Here is a 15,794-nt window from a genome sequence, read left to right on the forward strand (position 1 = left end):
TCCTAGAATCATTTCTCAATGATTCCTTTAAACCATGGCTTGGCAAATGATGCCCTACAGACCAAATGCAGCCCATTTCTTGTTTTTGTATGGTCCATGACAGAATTTTATTGTTTCTTAAAATATAAAAACCATTCTTAGCTTGCTGGTTATTCAAAAATAGGTGGCAGGCTGAATTAGGCCCTTGGGCCAGTTTGCCAACTCCAATTTTAAACTATAGCCACGAGCGCCCTTCCATTTTGTCCACCCATCCATGCTTTTCATTCCTTCTGCATTCTATTTCAATCCTTCTACGCTGGGGGATCTTCCCTTATACCCAACTCCCTTCTCCCGTACTTGTGATATACTTAGAGACTACTGGGTAGTTGTAAATGATTCAAAAGTCTTTATTGAGCTCTTCATACATGTTCAATCTCTTGCTGAGTTACAGAGTAAGAAATTCATAAACAATACATTCAACAATGCTTTAAACATCCAATATGTGCTTTGCAAGGCACTGTGCCAGGCAATCAAGGGACAAGAATGAAGACAGGGTCCATGAATTCAGAAAGCTCTGTAGCAGAAAAGATATGTCTGCACACAAGGATAATACTTCACATGCTGTTTTAAATTATAAATTTCAATACATTTACTAATGAGTAAGCAGCCCAAATATGGAGATTTCCAAATAAAACTAAAGTTTTTAAGTATCTGCATTTTGATTTTAAAAATAAAAATAGAAAATACAATTTTTTTCCTGAATGTCCTAAAGCTTCATTACCTTTTAGTCAATGTTCTTATTCTGACTTCTCTTGGCATATTTCATATCCATAATTTCTCATATTCTTACTTGGGAGGCAGTATGGCCTGGTGGAATCAACCTCTGAGTCAAAAGACCCAAGTTCAAGACTTGCCTCTGACATATACTGCCAGTATGATTCTGGGCAAGTATGTCACTTAACAGTGACACTAAGTGGCACTAAAACTGTAAGTTACAGAGCAGGTACTCATGTTCACTGGTAGAGGAACTTTCTACAATCAAGAATTCTCCCCACCAATGAAATCCCAGGTCCACTATCCTATTATTTATACTATTGATGGTACCACAACATACCATTGATAGATCATCAATAAGAGATATGGAGATAGTGACTGAACTTGTGATTTCACTGATAGAGGGAACTCCCTCCACCTATACTGGTACCTCCTCTGCAACTTAATGTCTTAGACAACTGCCCAGGCACTGAAAAGTTTGGTAACTTGTTCAGGGTTCTCCAGCTAATATATTTCAGAGGCAGGGCTTCCTAACAGAGGCCAGCTCTCTTTGTACTATGCCATGGTACTTTCTATCTTTAAATCATAATTTATGCAGTCATTCCCAAATGAGTTGTTCCTCATTTTTCAAACAGCATATATCTCACACTTTTATCACAGCCCTGTGAGGCAGGGTAGTACAAGTATTATTATCTAATTTTAAAGATTATGGTGTGAAAGGTTTGGTGAGACTTAACAACTGGTCACACAGTTAAGGATGGGAGTCCAACCCCAAGTCTGAGGGTACGATAAAAAATACCAAGGGACAAAGGGCTGTATTTAAGATATCAACTGAAGAAAACAGAGTTTTTTGGTCATATTTATATTGAGTCTTGAAGAGTGGGTAAGGACATTCCTAGTATAGGAGAGAGTATGTGCAGTCTTAGAGCCAGGAAAACCTAAGGCACACCAACAGCAAAGCAAGTCATCCCGTATTTCTGTGGTATAGGTTTAAGAGGAACAATGAAGATGAGACTAAGAAGGTAGGTTGGGGACAAATCATGGAGGGCTTTGAATACCAGGTTGTTTGGACTGTAATCAGTGAACAATGGGGAGCCATGAAATATTTTCAAACAAGGTCAGTTTGACAATAGCAGACTTATTATTTGGTAAGATTATTTTGCTAGTTATAGGGATTGATAGTGACTGAACTTGTGATTGATTGCTAATGCAAGATGAGATGTAGAAAGATCAGTCAGGAGACTGCTATAACAGACTAGGTGAAAGGTGATGAGTAACAACTAGAGTTAGTGTCAGAACTAGAGATTGGGTGGTTGCAAGAGATACTTATAAATAAGACAGACAAGTCATGAAAACTGATTGGTTTGGGCATGGGAAGGGAAAAACCAGTAAAAGAAGACTCAAGAGGTAAACCTCAGTATCTAGAAGACAATGGTGACAACTTTAGAAACAGAGAAATTTTAAGTAGGTCTGGGGAAACCACTAAGTTTAGTTTTGGCAATGTTCACTTTTAGGTGAGAGAGTATAAATGGGGAGAAGGGGATAGGAGTGGAGATTATCCAGTGCTGCAGAGGTCAAAGAGGAAGGAGAAGAGACTAACTAGATTTGGTTATAAAACAGTTATTTATGACCATAGGAAAAATGTTTCAGTATAGTGCTGGGATAGAAGAGATTTCAGGGCTTCAAAGAACGTGTTGAGAAAGTGGGTGAGAAAGTGGAATACTGACAAAGTTTAGTACAGACTACTCTTCCTAGGACTTTGATAGTGAAGACAGAGAACAAAAGCTGAAGAGGGTAGCAGAGTCCAGGGTAAGTTTTTGGTTTTTTTAGGATAAGAAGATTGAGGGTCAAAGAAACAAGGGAGAAAATGTTTGTATGGGAAGAAAGACAGAGAAGAGGGATGAGAGTTGAATCAAGGTCTTAGAAGAGAAGTCAGGGAATACAATTTAAGATACAGATAGGGATTTGGCAAGGAAATTAGCCACTAAGAAACAAAAGATGCCTAAAGAAGTTTCTCTGACAGCCTGAGACTTCCTAAATCCTATAGCCAATACTTTGAGACAGCATCTTTCTCTTCATCTCAAACTCCTGTCCAGGAGAGGGACAAGAAAAGTCTCAACCAATCCATACCCTGCTTCCCCTAAAGCAAGCACACACAAGCATGGACACTTATAAGGACTTTACTACTGACAGGCAGGGTCAGATAAGGGGGAAAGGTACAATTAGGGATGTTTTGCCATCTCCGGGTTTCAGTGACAGGGATCAGAAGGGTTGCCATGAACTAATAATTCCTTTTCTTGTATTCCAATCCTTCTGAGGATCCAGGCAATCTTCTCTTTCTGTTCAGTCATCTCTGGTTCTAGCCCTTTGTACTATTTCCTTTGGAATTTGGAGGATATCCTGGTCTACTCTCCCTCTGCCTGGACACCACTTGTGGGAGATGATGGGCCCCTGGTGTGATGACATAAGGGTATTTGGTAAGCAACAACTGAGGTGGAACTGACACAGGATAGCCCCAGAAAGCCCCCTAAATTGCCCATGTCACACTATACGCTTTCCAGATATCAGAAAGTCCCATATTTGAGCATTCCATTCCAAGGTGGTAGGTGAACAGGAATCCCTTAGCTTCCTGGGCCTAGAGCCCCATGCTGGCCAGTCACGGGGCTTGATGGAGATCCAGTTGTCTCTGCCAGTGCTGCAGTGGCCTCATAGTCTGCCATGCGCTGCTGTACCAGGGCAGGCATCAGCTGTACATAGGCGGCCATTAGGCGGTGATTGGAGTAGACCAGCTTTCCTGCACAGCTGTCCAGGCAAGCCTCCTAGAAAGGAGGGAGAAGGGTGGTGTCAGTCTCCCTCCTCCCCAAGTTTACTTCCAGTTACAGTTTCTTTCCTCAGTCCAGAGGAGCACTTTCCACCTCCCTACAGAGAACATCTCTTACACACACCTCTTCTGCATCCAGGGCTCGATGGTGCAAGCTGGGCACACAGCGTTGGAAGCAGAGTTCCGTCATCCGGTTATACACCAACAAAAAGTCCCGAAGCTGGGGGCAAAGGGGAGAGGAGAAGAGGAGTGATGAGGTCCCGGGGAAGACACCTTCTACAGAAAAGGCTTATACAATTAGTACTAGAAGTGACCGTAAATATTCTGTCCTTAACTCCCAGCCTTTTATAGATAAGGAAAACAGGATGGGGTGGGGGGGAGAGAAGAGTGACCTGCCTGAGGTTAAAGCGTGAATCAATCAGAGAACCAAAACAAGAGCCACCAAACCCAGAGCTCTTTTCAAAGCACAGATCAGGATTAGTCGGAGGAAGGGGCCAGAGGCTGCACACGCAGACAAGCAGACACACGAGCGTGGGAACAGCGGGAATCGGGGGGTGGGGCTGGGAGACGCCCCCGAAGGCACTCCCTTCCCCAGCCAGCCTCAGACGTGAAAGGGAGTCCCGAGCACTCAGGGTCCCTGCCCTTGAAGCATTCTCCCGAGGCATTCCCTTGCCCGTCCCGGGCCATACAGGCCTCTCCATCTCAACGTCAGACCGCGCCTCCAGCCCCCGATCCTGGCACTAAGGATGCACCAAAGAGCGCATGCTCCACAATCGGCCGCACAGCCTGCCCTCTCTTAACACACCGGGTTTCCCTCTCCCTTTGTCCCAGACCAGGCTCCGGCGGCCCATGGGGTAGGAGCGAGGGACCCGCCGAGCCGAAGAGAACCTTCACAGCCCGACTCACGTTTCTCAGCTGCTGCTGCTGCTGCTGCTGGTGCTGCTGCTGTGACTCCATGGCCCCACAGGGCGCAGGCCCCTTACGTCACTTCCGCAACCGCGCACACCTTGCCCCCGCCTACGGCGCTAGGCGGCGTGGCCCGGCTCGTGGTGTCACTTCCGCCCTGGCGGTGGGCAACGCGGCTGCCTTCATTTGCCCGGCAGAGAACGTCATTTCCGCCGTGTCCCTGACCTGCTGCGAGGAGCGCGAAGGGAACCGGAGCCCGAGGTCCCAGGACGGCCCCGGGCCCGGCGCCCCGAGGGCAGGGCAGGGACAGGCGAGGCTGCCGGGAGAGAGGAAAGGAAGTCAAGGGAGCGTGGCCCAGCCAGAGGTGAGGAAGCTGGGCGACACCTACCTGAGCCCTGGGGGGGGAGGAGGAAGACCCACACCTGAGTCAATGGGGGGGAAGGAGCGCTTAGCTGCGTCCACCTGAGCTCGGTGAAGAGGGTCACCCACCCGAGCCCTAGGGACAGGGGGAAGGAGAAGGGACCCGGCTGAGCTGAGGGCTTAAGAGGGGAGGAGGGGCACCCAGCCAAAGCCAGGGTTTAAGGGGGGAGGAGGGGCACCCACCTGAGCCCAGGAAGGAGGAGGGGCGCCCACCTGAGACAAGTGGGGGGAAGAGGGGCATCCAACTCGGCCAAGGGGAGAGGACGAACACCTACCCACGTCCAGGGCAGAATTCTCCTGAAGGATGAATGCACCTGGGTCCGTGGGAAGTACAATATGTTTACTGAGGATAGATGCCCTTATTCGAACTTTTGCCTCCCCCAGCCATGACTGACGGGATCCTGGGGAAAGCGGCCACCATGGAGATCCCCATCCACGGCAATGGCGAGGCTGGACGGCTTCCTGAAGATGATGGGCTGGAGCAGGTGGGGGTCTGTTTGCTCCGAGCTCCCCAGTGTACTCATATCCCTGGTGCCAGTAACTTGTCCTGACCTCCTTACTTAAGAACTCTTAATCTTCTGTCCATTCTCTGACTTACTCTGTTCCATTAATACCCTTACTACTCTTAAATTCCCTGGTGCCCCATACCATGCCTTGACCTCGCTAAGCCTCACGTTCATGATCATGCCATCTCTGGGTGCCCCATCTATTCTAATACTCCTTTAAATACCCAAACTCCCATCCTATCTTCTAATCTCTCTTGTACTTGCACCTCTAACTATACCTTAGCCTTACCAAATCTTGGACCTCCCAATCCCCCTACTTTCTGTCACCCTACTCCAAACTAGGTTACCTTCCTACACCTTGAATTCTCTGAACTTCTCCTGTGAGTCCTCCATTCCTCATCTCTGTGTCTCTACCTAATTGTCCCTCTTCACTCCCACTTGACCCCTCATAGGACCTGCAGCAGGTGATGGTATCTGGACCAAATCTCAATGAGACGAGCATTGTGTCAGGAGGCTATGGGGGCTCGGCTGATGGTCTTATCCCCACAGGTATGAGGTAGAGGACTTGGGGAATTATTGGGGTTGAAAACCTGAGAAATTGTTGGTTAAAGGAAGAAAAGAGGGGATAGAGACAGAAATGGTTATCATGCAGATCACAGAATTTTATCCTTTAGGGCCTGGCCGTCAGCAGCCCCACAGTGCAACCCCTGCTGGCCCTGGTGACGAAGTGGCCCGGGGCATTGCTGGGGAGAAGTTTGACATTGTCAAGAAGTGGGGCATCAACACCTACAAGGTGGGGCTTGTGTCCCCTCAGCCCCCTGTCCCGTGGGTTCCCCCAGATCCTATCTCCTGTTAATGCCCTACCTCTTCCCCGGTCCCTGGATCCCATCCCATCCCTTCCTTCACCCCTGCCCTTGCTCCTCCAGGGGCTCATAGTCACAAACTTGGGAGGGGGGCAGGTATTTCCATATTCTGGGGGGCTCTTGTCTCCGGGAGGGCCCTCTGACTGCCTGGGGCCTGCTCAGTGTACAAAGCAGCTGCTGTCCGAACGGTTTGGCCGAGGATCACGCACCGTGGACCTAGAGTTGGAGCTGCAGATTGAGCTGCTACGGGACACAAAGCGCAAGTATGAGAGTATTCTTCAGCTGGGCCGGGCACTCACTGCTCACCTCTATAGCCTGCTGCAGACTCAGCATGCCCTGGGTGATGCCTTCGCTGACCTCAGCCAGAAGTCCCCCGAGCTCCAGGTGTGTGCACCTACCTCCCTTCCACTTTGAGGGCAACAGGGGACCAGGGGCAAGGCATGACCTCTGGGCCCCTATGTTCATTCAACCCACAGGAGGAATTTGGTTATAATGCAGAGACACAGAAGTTGCTGTGTAAGAATGGGGAGACTCTGTTGGGGGCTGTCAATTTCTTTGTGTCCAGCATCAACACCCTGGTCACCAAAACCATGGAGGACACTCTTATGACTGTCAAGCAATATGAGGCTGCCAGGTAGGAATGTACAAGCCATAAAATTGGAGTGGGGAGTGAGTACGGGGCTCAAGGTCAGGACGCCTTAGGCCTTACTCCCCAAGTTTTATTCATACATGACTCTTTCTGTTCCCCTAGACTGGAATATGATGCATACCGCACAGACTTAGAGGAACTGAGCTTGGGTCCACGGGATGCCGGGACTCTGGGCCGACTTGAAAGTGCCCAGGCCACATTCCAGACACATCGTGAGAAGTATGAGAAACTTCGTGGGGACGTGGCTATCAAGCTCAAATTTCTGGAGGAGAACAAGGTGCTAAACTGTCCCCCTCACCCCTACCCCCTAACTCCTCTCAATGTTTTTCTCTTCCCACCTCCTCCCAACTGACCCCCATCCATGCCCCCAGATCAAGGTGATGCACAAACAGCTGCTGCTTTTCCACAATGCCGTGTCCGCTTACTTCGCTGGGAACCAGCAGCAACTTGAGCAGACCCTGCAGCAGTTCAACATCAAGCTTCGGCCCCCAGGCTCTGAGAAACCCTCTTGGCTGGAGGAGCAGTGAGATGGCCTGGCCTGGCCCTCCACTCCCAAGAAGCACTCCTGGCTACAGGAGCAGTGAGGCCTGCCCCCTTGGATTGGCCCCTGTCCCCAAGAAGCCCTCCTAGGTGGAGGATCAGTGGACCTCCTCCCTAGGAGGGGCTGAGGGGAGCAGGAATAAGTGCCCTCCTCTCCAACAAGCCTACTAGGGGAGCAGAGAGAAGCCTTTTTTGGTAGGGAAGAGATTGGGACAGGGAAAGCAAGAATGTACACTTCCCCTTTCCCTTCATCCTTCTTTGCCCAGGATCTCCCTTCCAGGACCTTAGCTTCTTGTGGGTGGTAAAGGGAGGCACACCCCAGGAGAGAGGACCAGGTTGGGCAACTACTGGACCAGGTGCAACAGCACTTAGTTCTGATGCCTAAGGCCCTGCTCCTCTGTCAGCTAGTTTGGCCTCACTTTCCAGATCTTTTCCCACTACCCCTCAGCCAGTGGTTGTTTTCCCCAAGGGCCCTCTTCCCAACCAATGGCATTAATTCCCAGGGTTCTCCCTTAAGCCAATGGCATCACTCCTGGGTCTTTCCCTTGGCCGATAGCAGGTCTCCTGGGGCCCTACCCTGAGCTAGCATCACTCGGGGATCCTTTAGCCAATGGCATTGCCCTCAGTGCCCTCCCCCTCCACTCCCTCCATTACTGTTGGTGGGGGAGGAAGAGGGGAGGGTCTTAGGACCAAAGGGTAGCAGACTGGGGAGGTATGGGGCAAGGACTAGGGGTGCCGTGCTGTCTGTCCCAGCATCTGCCTGTCTCTTTCTATGCCCTGGAGCCAGGGTGGTGTTTCTCTTAATTTAATTGTGGGTGGGACTCTGGGGTGCCTGTCCAGTCTGTAGAAACTGTCACACCAGCCCTAGGGTGGCCTGGGAGCCTGGGACCAGAAATAAACCTTTCATAAAACCTGGCCCGGGCCTGTTTGTTGGGGGGTAAAGGGTCTGGGAGGATGATGCATAGAGCACAGGCCCTCTAGACTTGGGCCTGAGCCCCTTGCACTTACACTCTAGAGGACTCGGTCCTTACACTAATGCAGTTCCTAGGCATTGTGGCCCCAGACTTCCTTTGGTTATACTCAGATCCAGGGATACCCAGTCCTTTCACATTCTAACTGCCACTGACACTACTTGTTTCTCCTTGGAATTTGTTATCTTCAGCCCACCCATGCTTCTGGCTTCTCTGCATTCTCTGTTGCCTCTGACACCAGCGCAAGAAAAGGCCCTTTGAGGCTTCCAAAGGGAAACTTGTTAGTGACTCCAGGGAAACGGACAGATGGGAAAAGTTTACATTGCAAACTTCCTGCTTCCTGGTGCTTTCCTTGTGGTGTTTCTGTCACTCCTCCATCTAAATCTTATATTAACTCTCTAAATGACACCTGCTGCTTTTCCCCTTCTGTTCAGAATTGGGAGGGGGAAAGATAGAAGGAACTGGTCCACTAGGTGTCACAGACAAGTAGTCACATAGAGCGGGGGTATACAGTCAATGTCACTGGCATCATACCAGGCAGCTTGTTTTCTCCAGTCACCCTGGTTTCTTACCAGACTTTGGCAAGTCATTCTCTCTCCCAATTTAAAGCAAACAACAATGTTTATTTTTTAATATTCCCTTCCCCATGAGTCAGTAAAATGCCTTGAGCAGTTCCTGGATTGTACTGCAGTTGATATATCTGTAAAATACCTTGTATGAGCATTTTGAACTGCAATTTCTACACCAACTTTTACAATTAAGAATTTAAATTCTTTAAGGTAATAAACATAATTAGAATGGTATTTCCTATTGAATTATATTTTAAACACATCCTAAACACAAGAGTCCTAGGTATCTAATCTAGTTTGTTGGCCTAAAGATTAGTTATGAAAGGTCATTGTGCTGCATTGGGGTTTAGAGCAAACAACCAACCAAACTCAGAAGTAGTATAGCTGGGATTTCCTCTCCTCCCTGCCACCCCCACTTCCATTAACAGTGGTCAGATTTATTACAGAGGGAGAGTTCTGTTCACCAGTTTGTGTTGTCACCTGGACCACACCACTTCAGGTAATACATGCTGACTGAGTTTCACAGGCTGGCTCTTTGAACTGCCTACAGACTTATCCCAGCTATATTCCCAGTGTTAGATGTGCTCTTAAACAATGTGAGTTTTAGGCATGAAGGCAGAAATTCATAGAACAGCATTTTAAATTTGGAATAGATGAGGTATGAACTACTCCAGGTTCTCACCTCATGTAGATGTCTTATGATACCTCATCCAGTCTCATATCATCTAAATTAAAAATTACAAAGAACTACCAAGATTATGAGTTGGGTAAGATACCCTCCAAAAGTTACTTTCTAGCTTCCATTTAAATATGACCAGTGACAATTCACCAATGACAAAAGCAGCTTGTTTGTTTGGGTCATTCCAGGAGATCTTAAGTTGAGCCCAAATCTGCCTCCCTGTAGTTTCCATCTGTGGTCCTAGTTCTGTCTCCAGCACTGTGCTTAGTAAATCTAATTTTCTCCTATATAGCAATCATTCAAATAACTGTGAACATCAATACAACTTCTGTCATCTCTAGGTTAAACATACCTAATACTTTCAATTAGTGTTCCTGAAGAGTTACTTTAGTCGCTTTGCTACTCTCTCTGCCTTGATGGATGTGTTTCTGCTTGGCGGTGTCTTTTATACTAAGTAGTACTAAAAGCTAAACACTTCCGGCTAGGACAGAAGGGATTGGTACTGTCACCATCTTCACTCCTGACATTATAATCACTTAATACAACTTAAGTTTTTTGACAGCAACATATTGCTGACACATTGAGCTTTAAGTTCATTAGAACCCCTATACATGAAATATTTCTAGCCATATTCTTTCCAACCTGTACTTGTGCAGCTAAATTTTTCAACTCAGATTCTAGACTTTACATTTATCCCTCTTAAATTTCGTATTGTCAACTTTAGCATGAGATCTTTCAAAATCCTGTCATTTTAACTCTGAGTGCAGATTGAATCATATTTTCCCCCACTTCATTTTTCTTGCTTTTTTTCCCCACAACATGGCTAATTTAGAAATATGTTTTGCATGACTTCATATGTATAATGGGTAGCATTTCTTGCCTTCTCAAGGGGTGGAGGGAGAGAAAAAATTTGGAACTGAAACATTTTAAGACAAAAAAATTAAAATCCTATTATCCATATTCCTGTTTTTCTCAAGTTTCTGTCCTCTGCAAATTTCGTAAGCATGCCATAGTGCAGTTGAAAAGGCAAACCTGGATGCAAATTCTGCCTCTGACGTTTAGTAGCTTTTTGATGCTGGGCAAATGACTGACTCTCTGTGCTTTAGTCTTCTCATCTATGAGATAGAAATGGTAGCACATACCTCAAAGAGTTATTATGAGAATAATTTAGGATACTGTATGTTTATATGTTATAAAGGCTGGCTATTATTTGTAACAGATAAAATTGAACAGAATTGAGCCCCAAACAATCTTGGCATTTCCTTCCTACATGTCTGCGAAGGCAGCAGTTCAGCAATCACATTCAGTATCCTCTTGAGTAGTTCATCCTAGACCTAAGGCCTCAAACTCATTGATGGCAACTAAATGCTCTCTTTACTTCCCTTAACCATTTCATTCTGTTGTTTGCATTGTTAATACTTATTGATAGAGAATGCAAGCAAAGTAGGATTGAATAGTTCTGTCTTCTCTCCATCATTTATCATCTTTTCATTCATATCAAGTAATGGTTCTAACCAGGAGTTTTTAATCATGGACTGTGAGGTGGGAGTGGAAATCTAGGGATAAATTTCATTTTTAAAAAATATTTTCTTTTTTCCCCAATTATATGTAAAGGCAATTTTTAATACTCTTTTCTTTTAAATTTTGAGTTCCAAATTTTCTCCCCTCACCTCCCCCTCTCTTGGATGCTAAGCAATTTGGTATAGGTTATATGTATGCAGTCATGCAAAACATTTCCATATTAGTCATGTGGTAAAAGAAAAGAGGAAAAAATAATGTACAAAATAGTATTCTTCAATCAGCATTCACACTCCAGGTCTTTCTCTGTATATGGATAGCATTTTTCATCATGAATCCTTTGGAATTGCCTTGGATTATTATTTTTGTGAAAATAGTTGTCATTCACAGTTGTGCATCAAACAATATTGCTGTTAATGTGTATAGTGTTCTGGTTCTGCTTACTTCACTTTGTATCCGTTTGTCTAAATCTTTCTAGGTTTTTCTGAAATCATCCTGCTTGTCATTTCTTATAGCACGATAGTATTTCATTACAATTATATGCCACAACTTGTTCAACCATTCCTTTATTGATGGGCATCTCCTCAATTTCCAGTTCTTTGCTGACACAAAAAGAGGTGCTATAAATATTTTGTACAAATAGGTACTTTTTCCTTTTAAAAAAATCTCTTTGGGATATAGACCTAGTAGTGATATTGTTGAATCAGAAGTTATGCGTCATCTTATAGCCCTTTGGGTATAGTTCCAAATTGCTTTCCTGAATGGTTGGATCAGTTCACAACTCTACCAACAGGGCATATGTATCCCAGTTTGCCCACATGGGGGTTGAATTTCAGGAATCCATGAACTTGAACATGGGGGAAAACTACATCTTAATATTCACTAACTTCTTACTGAAATTTAGTACTTCCTTAAATTATGAATTAAAAAACATTACACTTCACATCCTGCAAATTGCAGGGGTAGGGGGGTAGATGACAAAAAATGGCAACAGTCAGTTGCCATTAGCCATACTATTACATTGCTGGAGCTTTGAAGCAATTTGGAATCATTCAAATAAAGTGACCAAAATGCCCATGCTTTTTGAACTATTGATGGTTACTGGGCTTATCTTCCAAGGAAGTCATCAGTAAGGGGGAAAAAAATCCCTATAAATTCAAAAATATTTATAGCAGCACTTTTTATGATAGTTAAGAATTGAAAACAAAGTAGATGACCATCAATTCGGAAATAGCTAAACAAATTGTAGTACATGAATGTAATGGAATAGTACTATGCTGTAAGAAGCAATATATATTAATACAGAGAAGCATGGAAAGATCTATATGAACTGAGGCAGAGTGAAGTAAACACAACCAAGGAAACAGTATACATGGTAACTACAACAATGTAAATTGAAAGAATTAGACACAAAGCCAAAAAAGAATAACCACATTGTTATAATCATCAAGATTCTAATGAGATATGAGAAGATACACCCCCCCCCCCAACCTCTGTGGAAGGTCCACAGATGTTATGCATTTCACATCTTTTTGGACTTTTTCAGTGTATCAGTCATCAGTGTGCTGAATTTTTTTCCTCTCTTTAGAATAGTATGTGTCATATGGGATGGCTCTCTGGGAGGAGGAGGGGGAGAAATACAGGAGACTCTATGGTGATACAAGAAACAGAATATATCAGTAGAAACTAAAAACAAAAACATTTTGAGAAGTCACCTATATGTTTCACTAGATGGCCAAAGGGGTCCATAATCTTTCCCCTGACCTGAAAGAGCTAAAGAAAACCTATACTTAAAAAAAAGCAAACAAGCATTAATTTTAGTATCCATTGCAAATCTCATTTCACCTTGAACTTCAGCCCTTCCAAGACCATTCTTTTAAGACCTTATCACTCTTGTATTCATCTTGTTTCCTACCCTTAATTCCGCTTCTATTATTTGCAACCTGTCCAGACTCTTTAGGTCCCTCCTCTCTTTTCTCATCAAACTCAATTTAAGCTTCATCATCAAAACTTGGTTCATAGGATCATAGATTTAACTTAGGAAGGATCTCAGTATAATCTACTCCAACTTCTTCATTTCATTGAGGAGGACACAGTCTTACAGAGGAAAAAGGGCTTGTTCAAAGTCACAACCAACAGTCTTTCCATTGCACTACATTGCCTTTTTGAGAGCCTCCAATTCCTCTTGACCTTCCTACTCCTTTAGAATCTTGGGCTACATGAGCCTACTTAGTTTATTTTTGAATTCTTTGAAATCTCTTCTCCCAAAGTCTAGGCCACATGACAGACTACATGGGATTCCCTTCCTCATCCACCACACATCCTAAGATAGTTAATATTCACTATTTCTCAAAGTTACCTCCATTTCAACTTCAGTCAGGAGTCATTGTTTGGTCACACATCCTTACTTCTCCCAACTTGAATCTTTGAGTGTCTTAGGCTAGAAGTTCTTGCCTGATGGCATCTGAAAGAGAAAATAGTGATGCTTCAACTCTCTTTGTGGTCTTCCATGCACCTGACCACCCATTTTGGGGGGTTATAAGTCTCTAATATTCTGATTAGGGAATCTCAACTCAGCAGACTCTTAAGCAGTTCCAGGGGTGTTGGATTGAGCTCCCCAGATAAGTTTATATCTAAATTGTTTTTGTATTCCCTAAATTTCCCCCATATCTCTCCCCTCTCCCAGAAAGCCATCCCATATAACAAAAGTTTTAAAGGAGAGAAATTGAACAAAACTGATCAACAAATCAAAATAAAAATCCTACACATTCACCGTTCCATTCCATCTCTATGAATATGCATACAGTTTTGTGCATCTTATTTTAACTTTTTGGAGGCAATCAGGGTCACACAGCTGGTAAGTGTCTGAGGTTAGATTTGGACTCTGTTCCTCCTGACCCCATGGCTGGTGCTTTATCCATTGTACCACCTAGCTGTCCCGATAGTTCTATTTATATCTCTTCTTTAGGGTCAAGCATTTTCTTTGTAAATTTTCAGCATTCATTTTTTACTGTTTTGCAGTTGTTCCACCATTAACATTATTGTAGTCATGTATATATTTTTCTTGGTTCTAATTACTTCACTCTGCATCAATTCTAAGTCTTTCATGCTTTTCTGTATTTGTCATTTTTTTGGTCATTTCTTACAGAGCAATATCTTTTGTTTAACCATTCCCCAAGCAGAAGGCATCTATTTTGTTTCCACTTTTTTGCTACTATAAAAAGTCTCAGGTAGATCTCTAAAGCTTAGACTTAGGCTCCAGTATCTGGTTTCTCTGAGAGCTTATGGAAAGTTGTTTTCTGTAATTTCTAGCCAAGCCTGAAAGGCGCATATGAATTCTGCCCTTCCCCATTGCCAGACTGTCCAGATCTAAGGGCTTTCAATCACAGTACTTGCAAATCCTTTCAAGGAGGTTGTTCTGAGGTCATGACCACTTTCTCTTGCATCTAAAACATCTCTTAAGGCAGTTGGTCTCATCACAAGTAAAAGCTAAGGGAGATATGACTAGATGGTGATTTATCTGAAGAAAATCTAAGATTTTTAGACTGCATGTCCCATATGAGTAAACAGGAAGCAAATATGGCAGCCAAAGATACAAATGTGATTTCGGGCTGCACTAAGAAAACCATAAGTTCCAGAAGTAAGGAGGTGATATATAGTCCCATTGTTTTGTTCCCTGGCCAGATCACATCTGGAGTAATATGATTTGTACCACATTTTAAGGACATTGAAAATTTGGGACAGTAAAGGAAGGTAACCAGGATGGTGAGGGTTCTTGATTCTATGCTGCACAGAGATCAGTGGAACTAGGGATGTTTAGCTGGAGATAAGGGAGATATGATGGCTGTCTACAAGTAATAGAAAGATTGTGGGAAGAAGAGTTAGACTTGTTCCTTTTGGCTCCAGAAAAAAGAACTAGAAGCAATGGATAGAACCTGGAAAAAGGCAAGTTTAAGCTTGATAAAAGGAAAAGCTTCCTAATAATTTGAGTTATTCCAAAGTGTAATGACCTTCCTCAGAAGATAGCGGGTTGGTTATCACTGGAGATATTCAAGCAAAGTCAAGGTGACCATTTGTCATGTACCTTGTAGAGGAGAATTCTTTTTTGATACCTGTGGGACTAGATGGCCAATTATGTTTCTTCCAAATCCAAACATTCTGTTATCTATCCTTCTGTTTCCTACCTATCCATTAAATTATTAGGTGTTTAGACATCTAAAAGATTAACCTACTGGTATCTGCTTCCTTCATTTCTTTCCTGGGAGATAGGATCCCATATGACTTTACTTTGTCTCCTGAATCACAAAACTTTATTCCTATACTCCACTTCTGAGTGAGAGATAGACCATTTACAATCACCTTCTCCCTAAAGCTGGCACCTTCTGGGTTCAGGCTAGGAATTCTTAACATTAAGGAGAAAATTTCTTTGCCACTCTGACCATTCTAGTCAATCTAGAATGAGACTGAGAGTCTGAATTAGCCTGATCAATTGTGAGCAGAAAAATTTCAAACTTAAAATGCCCCAGATTCTTACAATGATACTATATTAGAATCTTTGGATTTCAATTTATTTCACTTCCTGTCTTTACTCCTAGGGTT

At 44.1% G+C, this 15,794-nt stretch overlaps 2 protein-coding genes across 2 annotated transcripts; one reads left to right on the top strand and one right to left on the bottom strand.

The window, feature by feature from the left end:
- Window positions 1–2,917: 2,917 nt before the first annotated feature.
- Window positions 2,918–4,639, bottom strand: TIMM10B (translocase of inner mitochondrial membrane 10B). Its single transcript, XM_072610136.1, has 3 exons — window positions 4,481–4,639; window positions 3,699–3,794; window positions 2,918–3,572 (listed from the first exon to the last, which is right to left on the bottom strand). The coding sequence occupies exons 1-3, from the start codon at window positions 4,529–4,531 to the stop codon at window positions 3,375–3,377; spliced, it is 345 nt and encodes a 114-aa protein (XP_072466237.1). The 5' UTR covers window positions 4,532–4,639; the 3' UTR covers window positions 2,918–3,374.
- On the top strand, window positions 4,596–8,373 carry ARFIP2 (ARF interacting protein 2). Its single transcript, XM_072610135.1, has 8 exons — window positions 4,596–4,844; window positions 5,285–5,385; window positions 5,859–5,955; window positions 6,081–6,199; window positions 6,432–6,653; window positions 6,746–6,903; window positions 7,021–7,195; window positions 7,290–8,373. Exons 2-8 carry the CDS (start codon window positions 5,287–5,289, stop codon window positions 7,443–7,445), a joined length of 1,026 nt encoding a protein of 341 aa, XP_072466236.1. The 5' UTR covers window positions 4,596–4,844; window positions 5,285–5,286; the 3' UTR covers window positions 7,446–8,373.
- Window positions 8,374–15,794: the final 7,421 nt, after the last annotated feature.

The sequence above is a fragment of the Notamacropus eugenii genome, chromosome 5 (genome assembly GCF_028372415.1).
Source record: "Notamacropus eugenii isolate mMacEug1 chromosome 5, mMacEug1.pri_v2, whole genome shotgun sequence".
NCBI lineage: Eukaryota > Metazoa > Chordata > Mammalia > Diprotodontia > Macropodidae > Notamacropus > Notamacropus eugenii.